This window comes from Dasypus novemcinctus, chromosome 11 (genome assembly GCF_030445035.2).
Source record: "Dasypus novemcinctus isolate mDasNov1 chromosome 11, mDasNov1.1.hap2, whole genome shotgun sequence".
Taxonomy (NCBI): Eukaryota; Metazoa; Chordata; class Mammalia; order Cingulata; family Dasypodidae; genus Dasypus; species Dasypus novemcinctus.
The window spans coordinates 104516079-104534383 of record NC_080683.1 but is presented as its reverse complement, the minus strand read 5'-3'; the positions used below and the strand labels follow the sequence as shown (position 1 = coordinate 104534383).

Here is an 18305-nt window from a genome sequence, read left to right as displayed (position 1 = left end):
CAATTGTTACAATAATCAAGGCTGTGTGGTATTGGCAGAGGGACATAAATACAGTCCAAAGGAATAGAATAGTGAATCCAGGAATAACCTACACTGACTTTTGACAAAAGGTGCAAAAGCAATTCAATGGAGTAAGGATGGTCTTTTCAACAAAATGGTGCTGAAGCAATTAAAAACAAAAAACAAAAAAAAAAACCTCAACATAAACCTGGAAAATAGTTTGGCAATTTCTTTAAAAGCTAAGCATATACTTACCAATGACCCAAAAATTGCACTCCCAGGGATTTATCCCAGAGAAATGAAAACGATGTACACACAAAATATGTACATGACTGTTCATAATGGCTTTATTTGCAATAGCCAAAAACTGGAAATAATCAAAATGATCCTCAAAAGGCAAATGGCTACACACAGTACAGCACATCTATACCATGATATAATACTCAGTAACTAAAAGGAACAAAGTATTAACACATGAAACAAACTGGATGGATCACAAGGGCATTATGCTGAAAGATAAAGCCAATTTCAAAAGCCATATATTACATGGTTTCATTTATATAACATTCTCAAAACAACAAAAATTATAACAGATGGAGAATAGATCACTGGTTGTCAGGCATTAGGGATGGTGGCTGGCAGAGTGAGGGGCTAAGTTTAACTACAAAGAGTAGCACAAGGGAAAGGGAGATCTTCATGGGGAAGGATTAGTTCTGTATCTTGATTGTGCTGGTGGTTACAAGAATCTACATATGTGATAAAATGGCACAGAACTATACACACATATTGTACCAATGTCAAAATTCTTGGTTTTGAGATTGTTATTATAATTATATAGGATGTAACCATTTGAGAAAACTGAGTGCAGGATACGAAGGACCTCTCTGTATTAACTTTGCAACTTCACGTGAATCTACAAATATTACAAAATAGAAGTTAAAAAATAATTGGATATGATATGCAATAAAGTGCTAATGAAGTGACTTGAAGAAAATAAGTCCATTTGCTCCATAATCTCTGTCTTTTGGTTTTGGGATAGAGAAGAGAGTTACTTGTAAAAAGTAACTTTTAAAGTTACTTGCTGATGTTTACAATCTTCCAGTTAAGAAACTGTTATTACTCTCAGCACAATATAAAAGTAGACTGGACTCCTTATGCAAAGTCACTAAAAATTTAAAACTAATATTTAAATGCACCTAAATTTGACTGCATGCTGTCTTTCTTCAGAGATTAAATTAATTCCATAGCTAGATACAGCTAAATTAAATTACGTATAAACTTAACTCTAGGAAGTACATCTGCTCAAGCTACTTAATATTGCTAGCTTTCATTTTTGACATAGAAAACATTTGCAATAGCAACAAAATGGACACAAAAGTGAAATAAAGGCCACTTCAAATGAATAAAACATAATTCCTCAAAAAAGGTTAAATAGCCCTACGTGTTTACTAGAGTTATTTCAATACAGTAAAAGTTATCCAATACACAAATCCCTCAACTAATAATCCACAAAATTAACATGTATGTAAAAAGTGCTTTCACACCTATTACCAACTAAAATATTGTATCAAACAGTTTTCATGAATGTGTTCGTTGACGTCTAACCTCTGCTCTTCTTTAGAATTACCTGTGAGGGGTAAAAAGAAGATTCATATTATGCCTATGGTAAATCAAGTGTAATTCCTTAACAAAACGTTAAATAGTCCTAAATGCATAATATGCAAAACCATGAAATTATAAAATTCAATTTGGAAAGTGATTAGGGAATCTTTTGCCTTATAAATGATCTTATAGTTCTCTAAAATAGTCTGCATCTCAATAAATGTAAGGCTTGCCTAGACTTTAAAAATCTGGTTTTATAGTCATCTCTAGACATTTTTTTCAATTGTAAATCAAAAGCATCCAGATTAATGGCTACAACTTGAGGACTTTAGAAAACTTAGTGATACAGGACGTTAATGAACATTCCAAAACTCAAAAAGCCTATCATAAATCAGCATTTCATAACTATAAAGGAGAACATATCAAATTTCTTATATTTTGGCTGGAATTTTATCAATTTAGAGATCAAGACTGGTCATCTTATGTTGAACTGTTAGGTTTACTATTTTCAAAACATATAGTCCATGGGTAAAATAAAACAAAAGGAGATCTTTAAAGGCTGGGAATATTAAGCCTGAGCCTAAGCCTGAGCATCTCCAAAGAACTTTACTACTTTAGGTAAATATACCTATAATTTCTTAATTAAGAACAAACCAAACAACCCTAAATTTAAAACTCTTTCTGCCTCCTTCTTCAAGCTCATAAGCATCACTTTACCTGCAGAAAAAGACTTACATTACCTTAGTAATCTAAAAACTTGTTGAAATGTTTACACTTTCAAGGAAATAGGAAGCCCCTAAAAAATGCCAGGGCATGCACAATTCTAGGCTTCCAAGGAGACCACCAAATAAGACTAAACCCTAGGCAAGTACTTCTCTATTCTAAGTATAATACAGGTGCTGCAAAAGAAAGTACTTTGTACTCAAATAAATTTACAAAAACTGATTATGTACTGAAATATATTTACAAAAAGCTGAGTTACACAGAGTTCAATAAGGTTCATTACTGCAATATTTTTCATATCCTTCAATAGTAATATACATTATTACTATTCAAAAAGAAGGTATAGTATGTTAGGTTAAGTACATTTATCTGACTGTAGAAGCTTTCCAAGGTGGGGCATCTATTGCTGTCTCCTGGAATTAATGTTCTCAGGGACACATTTGGAAAACTCAGCCCTAGACACGATACTCTTATGTTACGTATAAATACCAGGAAAAAGCAGTCTTCTCTGCTTATATAAGAAATTTGACTCATAAGTGAGCTATATCTCAAAACAAAATTAGAAAATCAAATAACTAAGTAATTAGGATAACGTAAGGTAATCAAGAAGTAAATTTTAATAAATTTCCAAGTGATAAACCTTTTCTTTTATATATAGTCTCCCACCAATCCAACAGATTAAAAGTCAAAAATTAATTTACCCATAAATGGTGATAAAGCAATGGCTATTTATCTTCCCATCAGAAATCCATAACATACACATAAGGAAAAAATTCTAACTCAGAAATTAAAATCCATTAACATGAAGAGCCAAGTTTTAACTCAGTCAACCAATCTGAATAAGGAATTCAAATTAGGAAGAGAAGATGAACCAGATGATGTTTCTGAAGTTAATTTTTGCTTGAGTAAGAAAAATTCAGATTTTACCTTTGCTGCAGCTCGGACATGCTCCTTTTTAATTACTCCACATTTATTCTCAAAAGCATTTTTCCTGGACTCTTCTGCTAATCGATGAACAAACAGTATACAATTCAGATGTATCTTTAAAGGAGAAAATTCAAAAGAACTTTTAAAACTTAAACACTGATGCTTTGAAATAAGACTCTTAAAAATTAAAGGTCCCGCAGTTTACTTTTGTACTATTTACTATTGTGATTAAGTCACTTAACTCTTCTATTTAAAGCTATACAGAATTTGGTTTAGTAGAGGTCCAATAAGATTCCAGACCAAAAGACGTAGTTACTCCAATATATGAAACAATGCTTTGTAAAGCAGACCAAAGGCCATGCAGTAACATTATTGTAAAGCATCACTCTATGTCAAAAGTATTCCTACTTTAGATTCCAAATAAATTTAAATTTATAATTTAAAATTTCCAAAAATATAAAATCAAAACACATCAACAGTTTTATTTCACGTTAATTATCTCTCCTTCTATAATCCAAGGCCTGAGAAGACTTTTTAGTAAGATATTTAACTTGAAATATTTATTCAAAAGCACGTTAATTGAAATTTTATGTTTGATAACTGAAAAGTCTACGTACAAAGGTCAAGTTACTTGTCAACTGACAACTATTACAAAATAATCATATATACTATTAATAGCCTTTACGGCTCTTTTTTAAAATTATTCAAAATAGTTCATATAAGGAGAGACTACAAAATTAAAGGATTACAGTTATGTAGTCATTGTATATAGTTATGTTATCATTGTGTGAAGCTGGGTGAAGGATATATGGAAACTATCTGTACCATTTTTGTGAACTCTTGTGAATATATAATTATCTCAAAATAGATACATTAAAACAACAAAAAAAGTCTACAAAGGGACACTGTGTCATAAATAAGTCTTTTTCTTTATTGTCCCCAGTCAACCATAGTTGCCAATTTGTCGTATATTCTTACAGAAACAACCTCTACATATAATAAAAAATAGATATTCCTCATTTTCTAGCCTATCTGAATAGTGCAATAATAGTCTGTCAAATATTTTACTCAAAACTACCCAAATCGAAAAACTGCTACTTAATCTATACACACATACCTATGAAAACAGAGTGCACACAATCCAAACAGGAAAAAATGTAATAGTAAATATTCTTTTATATTGCCACTAAAGTTAAATACGTAGGTCTTACTGGGTTGAATTACGTCCTCCCAAAAAGTACTTTGAAGTTCAAATCCCCAGTACCTTAGAATGTGAACTTATTTGGAAATAGGGTGGTTCAGATGGAATCAGGAAAATTGAAATGAAGTCATACTGGAGTTGAGTGGGTCCTTAATCCAGTATGACTAGTACCCTTTTAAGAGGAGGAAAGTTGAACATAGAAACAGAGGGTAGAACACCATGACAAAAATACCATGGATGGCCATCAAGTCACCAGAAGCTAGAAAAGGCATGAAACAGATTGTTCCATGGACTCCAAGCCTGCAGAATTTCTGCTGTTTTAAGCCACCCAGTTTGTGGCACTTTGTTACAGCAGCCCTAGCAAACTAAGGCTAGGCAATTTGGTGTTTTAAATGCTTTATATTATGCAGAAATCTTTAACGGATAGTTATACAGCTGTTTAATAGTATCTTAGTGACATTTGGAGAAATTAGGGGTATGGGAATTTTAATTTATAACAATGAAGTAGCTACAGACAGAGACATTCATTTGATACTTTTTGGTGCACATCTTTTTTTTAATTCACAAGAACTCTGAGGTAAAGCACCCAACTCTAATTCTCTCCATTAAACCATGTGATTCAATTTTTTTCAAGTTTCTAATAATATAACATTTCCTTTTGCAGCAAAAAACATTCCATAATATGGCACAATTTCATTTATTAATCCATATTTTCTACTTCTAAAGATAAATCGCTTCCAGATGTCCTCAAGATAAATTCAAAATTCCTTAACTAAACCCCACTTGACCAAGCTACTCCCGTTTCATCACTCAACTTTCTTAGTCTCCAGTTCTACACAGGGCTTCTGAATTTCTTAAAGTTGTCAAATACAACCTTGCCTCCAGGTAGCCTGACATCCCCCTCAATGTAGTTACACAAATCCATAATACCCTGAACTTCCTTTCACTGCACATGTTACTTTTGTTTGTAATTTCTAACTTATCTGTCTCCCTTTATGTACTATAAGAGCAAGAACTATATCTCTCTTCCTTGACATTGTATTCCCAGTGACTATTAGCCCACTACCCAGTACATGGTAGGTGAATAAATTTTTATTGAATGAACAAAGATCCCTTTACATCTCTCCCAAATTAGGTAAAAAAGAAAAAAAATTTCAACCCCAATAAATCACTTTGTTTGGTTTATGCTATGAAGTCTCTGTCCCTTCCAAAGGTGTAAGCCATTGAATACCTGAACAAATCATTTTTAGATGTCACTGAATTTAAAAAAAAAAACACTCTACTTCTATGTAAACAGTTAATTGTGTGATACCAGTCAAATGCACTAATGTTTTTAAACAAAAGTGGTTATAACAAAAATAAGCTTGAAATTATTAAGCTTGACATTCAAACCTGAAAAAGATAAGCCATTCCATCAAGGATTTACTTTGAAAAATATCAACTACCTTGAAAGGTAAATCAAAAGATAACTTATGAAGAAACAGCCACATATTTTCAACTTGACAGTCTGAGCTGATGAATGACTGGGCCAGCCTGGTTTCCTCTTCCCTTTGTCATAGTACTTTTGAATTTAACATAAACCACTAGCACCTAGATATTTGAAAGGCAATTCTGTGATAATCTAAATGCTAACTGAGCCACAAGTAAGCTGAGCAATTTATTTAGGTTTGGTGGATGCACTCACAGGTACAAGCCTAAGGATACACACATTATGATATCAAATAGAGCCAAATAAGGCATAAAAAGAACAAAACAAAAAGCCAGGGTGGTGCTTTGAAGCTGTATGTAACCCAGAAAGACAAGTTCTTAAAAGTTAATCCATTCCTGTGGGTGTGGCCCCATTGTAAGCAGGATCTTTTGAGGCTACTTCAGTTAAGGTGTGACCCAGCTCATTCAGCATGGGTCCTAATCCTCTTACTGGAGTCCTTTATTTAAAGAATGAATAAAGAGAGAGAGTGTATGTGAATGCAACAAGCCAGGGAAGCAAGAAGCTGAAATCAAAGAAAATTGGACGAGAAGGGAGAGACCAGGAGATGCTGCTATGTGCCTTGCAGAGGAACCCAGGATCACTGGCAGTAAGAAAGCATTGCCTTGATGATGTCGATTCTGACATTTTTACAGCGTCAAACTGTAAGCTAATAAATTCTCATTGTTTAAAGCCAACCCATTTCATGGTATCTGCTTTGAGCAGTCTAGAATACTAAAAAATCTGGTGTAAAATAACACAGAAGAAATTATGAATAAAATGAGTAATTTTGAGCAAAATGAAAAAGTATGAGTAAAATGCTAGAAATGATAACAATCAATCCACATATCACCATTCATTTCCAACATTAACTGAACACTCAGAATGTTTTAGGTATTATGGTAAACACAAGGAACCCAAATTGTTCCCAATTAAAATTTCCAGTCTAGCAGGAGAATCAAACCCATAAAGAAATTAAAAACAAACGAGAGACAATTATAGAGAGTAAGATAAGGTTGCATTTTCTAAGATGAAGAACTGGCATTTGCACTGTATTTTGAAAAACTTAAGACTTTGCCAACTAGAGTAGAGGGTATTTTCCGGCAGAAGAAATATGAACAAAAGACAGTATAAAAGTAGCTGTTTTGTATTAAAGATAATAGGAGATACAAAAGGAGTACAAGATATGGTTCTTTCTCCTCAAGAAGCAGCTTAGCACACTGGGAGACAATACCACGTATGAAATTCCTACAGAACAGTGTTTTAGTTCCAATACCTAAATTGTATCATGTACATTCTTGCTGCTGTAGAAGTTCAGAAAAAGAAGAGATCAAAACAGACTGCCTTAATTGTAAAAAGCTTCAAAGATGATATGGGAAATCTCCTGGGTAGGATTATGAAATGTCAATGTTAAGCAGAAAACCATAAGCAAAAAAACGCATACAGGACAGTGAAAGATAATGTCCAAGCAAACCAAAGAAAACAAGCACACCACCTAAGACTAGCTGGTGGCCCAAAGAGCTTCCTAATCCCTACCACTGCAACTGCTTCAAATTTCACCTTCCTTTTTCATGTCACTGGGATCCCACCACACTGTGGAGCCCATCTGCCCACATGCCCCTTTGGAGCAGAAAGGGGTGGATGTGGGAGGAACTCAATACTTGAGAAATTTATGCCAACCATCTGCAACAGTTACTAGTCTTCTGGATACCCTTGATCAAGCACATTTCCTCCTCCTCCTTTTAGAACCCCAACCCCAGTAAAAAGCCCAGAATAAACTACCTAAAAGTTTTGCAGATGAATTTCATTTTAATCCATCTCATTTTCACTACCTCTCATTACCACCACAGGGATAAATAAAAGCACATATACTGTCTTTTCTCACAATGGCTACAAAAAGAACAAAAAGGAGGGTAGGAGATAAGAAGTACTACTTTTCCAGGAAACAGAAAATGTGTTTTGGCTTAGGGACTAAATAGGGAGAAAGTGGAGACAATTTTACAGTAGTCTAGCAAAGAGAGAAACCCCCCAAGGAGGCAACAGATGGGAGGCAGTGGAGAACTCAGGGAAGATATATAGAAAAGAGTAGGTGGAAAAATCCATGGATCTTGAGAACAGCTTGAAAGACACATTCCCAGAACTCTCCATGCAGTATGCCCTTGTTACCTGTAATTCCTTAGCTTGATTTTCCGGAAATTAGGCACTCACTTTTAATGGCTCTTTTACTCAAGAAGCCCTTGTGACAAGCCACAGGAGGTGCCTCCTATGTTTAAACCTAGGGAAGTAGTGCTCTTTCTTCTAGAGGGATATGTGTTCCTGACATTCAACACAAATTCTGAATTTATTTCAAGATAGAAACACGATGGTTTGGTTGAGGCTATTTGCAACAGAATATTAGGCTTCAGCTACATTATGGGTCTGAAAACTCGACTAACTGTGCTCTCCTATCTGTCTAGGGGGATGAATCCACAATTGAAAGCATCTTTCTTACAAATAAACTTTTAAAACAAGGTCTTTTAGTAAGCAGTCTAAAGTAGAGGAAATACGGATAGTTAACATAAAAGGGGAAGCGCTTAAATGGCAGGATGTCAGTAATTCCTGTTACAATAATTAAATAAAAATGACCCAGCCTGAATTATAAAATCTATTTCTAAGAGTTTATTTTTCATACCCTTCTCAAGTCCACGAAGCACAGTGCCAAACTGTGTTCTTGAACAGTGATATTTAAAAATTAGAAGCGGGAACTTTACCTGAGTTTTTCTCAAGTCGATGTGACTCCCTTAAAAGATAACCCCCCTTAAAAAAGAGGCTCCCTTTAAAAAGGTCCCGATAGCTACATTTCGGGGGGCCTTAGAACAACTAAACGACAGGAATAAGAACTGACACACCAGGCTGGGGCAAACTTACATTACCATTGCTGGAAATGCCTTAAACGTGGCCCAGAAAGAGTTTTAGTGATTGAGGCTGGAGTTTATTTACACAATCTACCTCTGTCTCACCCCCAACCCGAGGAGAGAGAATCTCACCAATAAGTCGCTGCTGGTCTCCAGACGAAGCTGAGGCTTTTGTCGCTTGAAAACGCGTTTGAGGAAGCCACGGGGGGCTTTCCGTTTTATCTGCTTCTTCTGAGGGACTGTAGTCGAGAGCGCCATCCTCTCCCTCAGACACCACCTACTGCTCCCCTTCCCTGGGGCACCCGGAACTACCTTGCCCCTCCGAGGCTTCTTAGGGTTCAGAAACCTGGGCCGGAACGTTTGAATCCGCCGCCAACCGACAGCGCCCGGCGCTCGGTAGTGACGTCTGCTCTATGGAAGCCCCGCCCCGGAAACGGCGGACTGCAGATTGGGAAACGCCTACGGTGGGCGGGTCCCGCTGGCTCCGTGACATCATTAAGGGGCGGGGCCTTCCTTTAATTACCTACTTGCTCGTAAGTGCTGTGTGGGAATGTTTTTCACCTACATTCCTAGAGATGATGGGGGGTTGTGGAGAGGATTGTTCTGCCAGGGCAGCCAACTTTGATCTCCAAGCTCTCATTCCAAACTGAGCTTGATATCAGTGGACTAAAATGCAGATGAATGCGGTATTAATGAAGTGTGAAGCCATAAGGATGTTTTCAGCTTCAAATTCTGCTGAGGGTTTTTGGTGTTTACTTGTAATTTTAAATCGATGACTACTTTCCTTTTTTTAAAGTAGATGAATAGAAACAAGTTTTCTGATATTTTGTTAGGATTCCTTAAAAACCAGTGCCTTCCTAGCAAGGCATGACTTTCTGATATTAACAACTAACATTTTATACTTTTACAGAACTTCCTTTGTTCCTATTTGAGCCTTTTCGTGATCCTGCCTCTTCTTTACAAATGCTGCCCCCTTTTCATTTTAAAGCTTTGTTACCGAATTTTGTCTAGGTTCTCAACTATGGTGCAGAAATGAATTTCAAGAGCATGTCGGATGAGTTAGGCCAGTCATTTATTAAGGTAGAGAGGGAAGAGAAATGGGAGAAAATAATAGGTCATGGGTCCCAGGTGGAGAGGAAGGGGCTGAAAAGTGCTGAATTGGCTTGATTTACAGACTACAATTTCCCATTATAGATGATAAATTCCCAGGTTTACCCGTGTAGTGATGGAAGCAGGGGAGAAAGCTGCCAGTCCGGGTGGGGGTAGGGGGGTTCCAAAGGTGAGAGAGAGCGAATTCAGGCCTTACATCTGCTTTTTGAACCATTAATTATTCCAACCCCTTGCTAATGGCAGGGAGGAGTTCCAGCTGTTTGCTGTTTTGATTGATTATCCCACCCATCACCCACTTCAAATGCTACATCTTAAAGCCTGTGCTACTATTCTAAGCAATTAATTTCTCTATCCTCTGTGCTAATGCACAAGTAGTTCTCAGACTTTAATTTGCATCAGAAGTTCTTGTTAAAACACAGTTTGCACAGTTTATGATTCTCTACGCCTGGGTGAGGCTGGAGAATTTGCGTTGCAAGAGCTCCCTGATGTTGATAAGGCTGCTGGTATGAGGACCACTCCTTAAATTCCACTGTTATTCTAATTGTACCTTGCCGCTAATACTATGAATTCTTTGTGATACCAATATCCACACAAATGATCCTTCCACTTCCTGGCCTCTCATTTCCAGGACCTCCTCTCTGCCAACCGTCTTGTCTTCCACCCTATCAGCCACTCACTTTCCTGTTCTTATACTAAGCCTTGTCATCAACAAACCCATACCCCCTCTGTATTCTTCAATTAATATATCTTTCAATTCTTTTTCACTTTTTGACCCCACTTCCTAGCTTTTGCATGCATTCCCTGTAGTATCCCAAACTCTGACAAATCTTAGATGCCACTAGGGTCATTGTCTTATATTTCTGTCCCACCTCCTCCTACCCTCACTCTACTCCTTCCCTTCCTCCTGTAGTCTGCTCTGCATCTTTATAATCATTCCTTTGCATTTCTCCTCAACTCTTTAGTGATTCTCTTTCTTTCTCATATTCTCTTGAGAAAACTCCAACCCCGTGTAAATTAAAATCTCGGGAAGCAAACTTGGCCCAATGGATAGGGCATCTGCCTACCACATGGAGGCCCGCAGTTCAAACCCTGGGCCTCCTTGACCTGCATGGAGCTGGCCCATAGGCAGTGCTGATGCACGCAAGAGTGCCGTGCCACTCAGGGTTGTCCCACGCGCAGGAGTGTGCCCGTAAGGAGAGCTGCCCAGCACAAAAGGAAGTGCAGCCTGCCCAAGAATGGTGCCGCAGACATGGAGAGCTGACACAGCAAGAAGACACAACAAAAAGAAGGGCAGATTCCCAGTGCCACTGATAAGGATAGAAGCGGTCACAGAAAAACACACAGCGAATGGACACAGAGAGCAGACAACTTGGGGGCGGGGGGGGGGGGGGGGGAAGGGGAGAGAAATAAATAAAAAATCTTTATTTAAAAAATATCAATCCATTCTAGACTTGCATCTGTGCATTGATCTTGGCTTAAGAAAAACAGAGATATAACATCTGTTCTCTAAATTCATGACCACTCAAGTGCACTCTAAGTACTGATTGCAATCCTTTGATATTTTCTCAGTCTACTGATTCTTCCGTTCTCCTAGATACATGTTATGCCTTCTCTTCTTTCTTCAAACCTCCCAACACTCCCTATGCAATTCTCTCAGTTGCCATTGCTTCCCTAAGAAAATGAAACAGCTGGTTGAGATCTTGCTCTCACCACCATATTTAGCCACCAATTTCCATTGGCACCCATGTACTCTGCCTGGCCTCCTGGGACATGAATGACTATCTAAGGCTAACTGCTTTATTTGTGCCTTAAGTTCCAGCCCCCTTTACTTCTTGAGGACGTGTCTCTTCAGCTCTATGAATTTCCCTTATTTCCATCAGCACATAAATGTGCTGTATTATTGAAGCAGGCTAGTAAGATAGGAAATTAATAGATGGATCTGGAACCTGGCAGAGAGTCCACGTGGACACCAGTAACCCCCAAGATGGCTGTTGGAAGACCCCCACACCCAAGATTCTGCTATCCAAAACAAAGACTTCTTCCTGGGAGCAAGGAAAAGCCCCGGGATGTTCCCTGGGGACTTTATTATTGGGTCCTCAGTAAGGGATTGGTAGGTGGGGTAATCAATCAAAACAAAAAACAGCTGGAACTCCTCCCCTGCCATTAGCAAAGGGGGTGGAATAATTAGGAGGTAACATATTTGGTGAGCCAGTCCAGGAGTTTATAGGTGAGTGAAACTATGGCCTACAGCCTGTTTAATGCCTTCCTTTGGTTCTCTATTTTAAGTGGGTTTGCATATGAGCCCCCGCAGGATGTAACCCGGGGCAGGAAGGGGCTGGGTTCAAAAATTCTCTGCGTCCATGCCAGCACCCTGCCTTGGTAGATCTAACCCCAGTCAGGAGGGCTGGGCCACAGGACCAAAGCCATCTGCGCTGCTGCTCTTTTAAGTTCCCTTAGCAGCCGGAGGCTCTGCCCTCAGGTCCAGTGACCTCTGCCTTCTCCTGCCCTCTCCTGTCGAGGGTGCGCAGCAGGAATGGAGACAGCGGGAATGGAGAGCCGATAGCTTACCCGTCCCACTGGGACCATGCCTCTGCAAGCAGCATTCCTATCGGACCACATCCAGCTACCTGGAGGAATGAAGTGGGAAAGCGGCCCCCGGGCGGGGGAGGGCAGAACCAAAATGGATGCCGTGGGAATTTCTTCCTCGGGCCAGTCACATGCCATGATACCCTTACAATTTCTAACCTTTACCCGTGTTTTACCCTTTTGTTGAATCTCTTTTTGCAGGTTTATGTTAGGATGCTTTGGTCTATTTTAAAAACTGTGAAAATGAAAAGTGCCTTATTTAGCAAGGAAGCTATTGCCTCAGAACCCCAAAGCCTGTTAACTTTGTACAATTAACCTCTAATCACTTAATGGCCTTTTGATGACTGCTTTAACTGGGAAACTATCAGACAGTAAAGTCATAAGAACTAAGACTGCATTTAATAATTCTGGAAGGAGAGGAGGAAGAAGCACAATTCAGCTTGGCAGCTTCAGGTTGAAATCTATTCAACCTGTCTCCCAAGTCCAGGCTGCCCTGGGAATGCCCAGTGGCAGGGGCTCTCTGATTTCCTGGAGTGACAGGAATTTAAATGAGATTTAACACTGGAACTTCTGTTTGGGTCAGTCAGTCTCCAACCCTGGAAAGTATGGGTGCCAAGAACCAGAGCAGGAAACTGAATGGCCCCCATTCCTTGGGCCCATCCATTCAGAGAGCAGCCAAATATCTCCTGGGACAATGTCTCAGGTGCTTTGATTTGGAGCCACTGCTCAGGCCTCCCAGTTGGAATCAGATACCCCCAGGATCTACCCACAAGGATGCTTGTGGGCCATTTACACCCTGAAAATAAATATTCTCAGGATGCTGAGACAGGGCTTCAGTTCCAAATTGTGTGGAGTGGTGAATTTAGTCAGACTAGGACTCTGGGACACCAAAATGGTCAACTAAAGGGTGCTTCTTCATTCTTCCTAGAATAATGGGTGCAGTCTCTAGCCTACCAGCAAACTCCCTGTAGGAGTCTCTTAGGAATCAGGAAATTCTGCCTACTGCTGGTCCACATGGCCACAGTATAGCCAAGAGCAGCCTCTGCATAGAATCCTGAACTCCAGTTAAGCCCATGTAAAAAAGAGAACAAATAAATCTGAATCCCAGAAACCTCATGTTGTGTCCCCTTAAAGAAATGAGAAAATAAACCTCAAATTTCTCAGTTTAAATTCAGTTGTGCCTATAAAACATGATCAAGAAAAGAAACTTCATGTACCATCAATTAAGGTCAAAGACTTTCTTGAAATGCTTAAGGTATGAAATTCTCTCTTCTGTTTTAATTTGTGCATAACCTATGTTCAACTTTGAAATCTGTGTTTAGCTTTGTCAGTTTGTTTGTGCCTAGGAAATCAGATTTGGGTTTCACCTGTTACAAATTGAATAATGGTAAAAGGTAACCTGAGAATTAGTCTTTGAGGGTCAACACTGTCTTGCTAGTGGATTTAATGTATAAATCACAAGTGAAATTAATTAAGTTACTAGAAAAGCAAAGAAACTTCATAAAGTTGCTGCTAATAAAGTTTTTGTGGCTTAGTTAATAAAGGTACCCTATTCACCTTAAGGTAAAATCTTATTAGAAACTGTAAAATTATTTATAGATACATTTATGTCATGAAACAGCAGAAGAATAACTGAAATTAAAACTGGGTGAATTTAGCCTGAACCTATTATTGTAAGTGTAAATTCTAAACTGAACTTACCTTTGTTTATGGTCACTTCAAGCCCAGCCTCACCCCTTGCCTTTGCTTGTGGTTATTTCATAACAGCTTCTGCCCCAATAGCTCAGGGGAAGGCAAATGTGAGACATCCCTGTCTCCTGTCCTACTGGTATTAGTGACCCTGCTTTCTCTCATGGCTCCAAGTGTGGACTGAATTGCTGCCTAGTGGAATCCTTGACCCTCCGTGTTAAACCTCCACTCTCCCAGTTCAGTGGCCACTGGAGTCTTTTATCTCTGAGGACTGGGAAGTGAAGGAGGCCTCCTGCCTTGACTGTCTGTCTGGGTTCCTAAAAGTGACAATTCATGAAAGAAACCAGTTTCCCTGAGGCTTCAATAGCCTAAGTGAATATACGTAGAATTAGTCTTGCTCTTCCAAAGTCTGCCAAAGTCAAAGTGAAATATTAAGTTCTAGAACAAAGGAAAATTGCATAAAAGCATTGGGGACATTTGGTTATAAGCCATTAGTTATGAAACAAAATTCTTGTGCAAACCTCTATGGTCATAGTGCAAATTAAAGAAAAAACCTTCCAGGAGATCTTTCAAATGTTTTGCAGTTAAACTTATTTTGTAAAAAATGAAAGTTTTAAGTAACTAAGTTATGTTTCTGTGTCAAACTATTCATGTCTGCCTATTTGCTCAATGTGTAATGTCATACATCAAGATAATAATATCAAATTAACAAATGATGACAATTCTAATTTCATATCTAATGAAATTAAGTTAAATGTAGGGCTGCCCTCTCTTAAATGCACAAAGTAAATTTTTTTTCTAATTGTAGTCTAAGATAAATTAGCCACTCTGTGGTTGTGGTCAGTTATGAAGAGTTTGTAAAAGTATCTTCCAAATTAAAACATTTAAATGACTCTAGTTCTAAGAAGCCATTATTAACTAGAAACCTAGATTGATATTAATGGCAAAAGGTAACTTCATAGCAATGAAACCTGTCTGAAAGACACCTCAATGTGCATATTCAAATGCTGGTAATGAAAAGTTACCTTAATTCCATTGGGAATCTTCAGTTTTCATTTTAAAAATGGAAAAATAATTTTACCTCTACTGCTAAAGTAAAATACCTACTCATTAACATCTTCATGGTAAAAGTGTAAAAGTAAAAAGCAAAGTACTGAAAAGTTAAGTTCATTTGATATGTAACACATTGCATTGGAAATGTTTAAAAGGTATATAAAAATCAAGAGATAGATTTCAGCATTGTCAAACTCTCTTGTGCATTCAAACCAGGCCTTGAATACATTGCAGGTTGCCTCTCCATCTGAGTTATTGGCTAAGTTGGTCATTGACCCCTCAAACAATAAAAGTATCTACTACTACATTTCTGGTTGTGCCCCTGAAGTTCATGGGAACTATACTGCAGTTTCAAACTCCTGAAGTGGCCAACAGTGGCTCACTATAGCCAAATGTACAATGGATATTGCCTCCAGACTGGCACTGTTTCATAGTGCCAAAGAGTGCTATGTACCAGGCTGGTAAAATACTGGAAACTACCTTCTTAGCTTCTCTCTAGGATCCATGATGCTGCAGCTTGCTCACTGTGTGAAAGACATACCAAGTGGAGCCATAATCACCAGAATACTGTAAGTAGAACTTAAATACAAATTGGCATTATGGCCTGCTCCCATGGAGAGATAACATGTAAGGCATTGCAAACCTAAAACTTGAATCTATTAATTGCAGCTCAAAGAAAAACTTATGCATTGAGTAGTACATTAACTAGTAATTAAGTACTGTACCTTTATCCTGTTCTAAATATATGCCTGATGATTATAGTATTATCTTTTCTATTAGGTCATGTACAGAAAAACATTAACTATGTTAAAAGTCCTGATAAGCTTATTTTCTAAGTAGTTAATGAACGTGCTTAATCCAGGTCTCCCTCCTAGCCCTTATTAAAGTTAAGGAATTCCCAACTTGGTGCACTAATCCTGAATGAAGCCAGCTGCCCAAGAAAGTGCCAGCTCACCAGAAGCACTTGATGGGACACATGAGTGCTAGTCATTGGATGGCCTAAAATACCTCTTCAAGAAATGAAGCTAAGTAGTCTCCTACCATAGGAACTAAAATTAACATTATATCTAAACCCATTGTCTATTGCAATTTCTCTCTAGAATTAACCAACAGCATAAAATAAATGAAGAAAAATACTCTTTCCTATCAACTTTGGGAAAATGCAAAAGGTCTTTGCAAACACCTAACCTTTTCTACTCCCATGGTCCAGTGTTCTCGTAGTGGGACCATGTATTTTCAAAATTCTAATCAAGTTTATTTCTTCCAGAATCACCATCTTGTCATGTGGGGACTTCATCCAGCTTCATACAGGATACCAGATCCGTCTTCCTCCAATCAAGATAGAATAGCAGGATTCTATACCTTGTCAGGTAGGGCCTTCAGCCCCTAACCTAGAAGTAGCTACAGAAGAAAGATCATTTTCCTTCAGCACCCCTTTAAGATTAAAGGTGTAATGAGGGGGGGAATGAAGCAGGCTAGTAAGATAGGAAATTAATAGATGGATCTGGAACCTGGCAGAGAGTCCACGTGGACACCAGTAACCCCCAAGATGGCTGTTGAAAGACCCCCACACCCAAGATTCTGCTATCCAGAACAAAGACTTCTTCCTGGGAGCAAGGAAAAGCCCCGGGATGTTCCCTGGGGACTTTATCATTGGGTCCTCACTAAGGGATTGATAGGTGGGGTAATCAATCAAAACAAAAAAACAGCTGGAACTCCTCCCCTGCCATTAGCAAAGGGGTGGAATAATTAGTAGTTTATAAAGCCAGGCACAAGGCCGAGCACGCTCTTGTGTGTGCTGCCCTCACCATTTTTTCCTGGCCATGCAAGTAAACCTGGGGATTTATAATCTATAATGGGGAATTGTGGCCTGTAAATCAGCCCTCTTTATCCCTTTTCACACCCTTCCTCTCTATCTGGGACCTCTGCTCTGTTATTTTCTCCCAATTCTCTTCCCTTTATCCCTACCTAAATAAACTACTGAACTAACTCACCCGGTGTGCTCTTGAAAACATTTCACAGCATAGCCAAGAACCTAGATAAAATCCAGTAACATTATCACCAGCCTTTCTAAACCTCTCCTGACCCTACCTTCAACTACTGCCCTTTTATAGCAAAACTAGAAAGGACTAGTTAAATGTGATGTATTCAATTCCTTTCTTCCCATTCTCTATTGAAGCCACAGCATTCAGACTTTTGTACCTGTCTCCAACAAAACCATTTGTTCAAGGTGACCTACAACAGAAACGCTTTTACATCTAATGATCAATTCTCAGGCTTCAGCTTATTACTGACCCAAAAGCAGCAGTATTTGTTGGGTTTTATTTTTTTTTTTGCACTTGAAATATTTTTCTTTGGACATTGTTTTCTTCTCGTTTTCTTCCTACTTTATGGTCATTTCTCAGCCTCCTTTCCTGGCTCCTCTTTGATCCCTAAATCTTGGACTAGCCCAGGATGCAGTCCTCAGACCTCTTCTCTATCTACACTCATTCTCTGTGATCTCCTCCAGTGTTAAGCCTTTAATTACACATTTACATTTCCAGCTGAATTCTCTCCTCTAAACTCTTGTTATGCATATCTAATTCTTTACTGGACTGGAATTCTAAAAGGCATCTTAAGCATAACATGCCTGAAATTAGCTCTTGATCCATGCTTATCTCCCACTGTCTTAACTATCACAGCTGAGAGCAATTCTTTACTTCCATTTATTCAAGCTAAAGACTTGGAATCAGCCTTTTTTTTTTTTTAATTGATTTTGTAAAATTATTACATTAAAAAAATATATATGAGGACCCATTCAACCCCACCACCCCCACCCCACCACTCCCCTCCCACCCCCACCCCCAGCAACACTCATTCCCCATCATCATGACACATCTATTGCATTTGGTAAGTACATCTCTGGGCACCTCTGCACCTCATGGTCAATGGTCCACATCATGGCCCATACTCTCCCGCATTCCATCCAGTGGGCCCTGGGAGGATTTACAATGTCCGGTGATTGCCCCTGAAGCACCATCCAGGGCAGCTCCAGGTCCCAAAGACGCTCCACATC

At 38.6% G+C, this 18305-nt stretch overlaps 1 protein-coding gene across 1 annotated transcript; it reads right to left on the bottom strand.

The window, feature by feature from the left end:
- Positions 1–325: 325 nt before the first annotated feature.
- CENPW (centromere protein W) lies at positions 326–9216 on the bottom strand. The gene is made up of 3 exons (XM_004469052.4): positions 8945–9216; positions 3253–3366; positions 326–1627 (listed from the first exon to the last, which is right to left on the bottom strand). The coding sequence occupies exons 1-3, from the start codon at positions 9068–9070 to the stop codon at positions 1601–1603; spliced, it is 267 nt and encodes an 88-aa protein (XP_004469109.1). The 5' UTR covers positions 9071–9216; the 3' UTR covers positions 326–1600.
- Positions 9217–18305: the final 9089 nt, after the last annotated feature.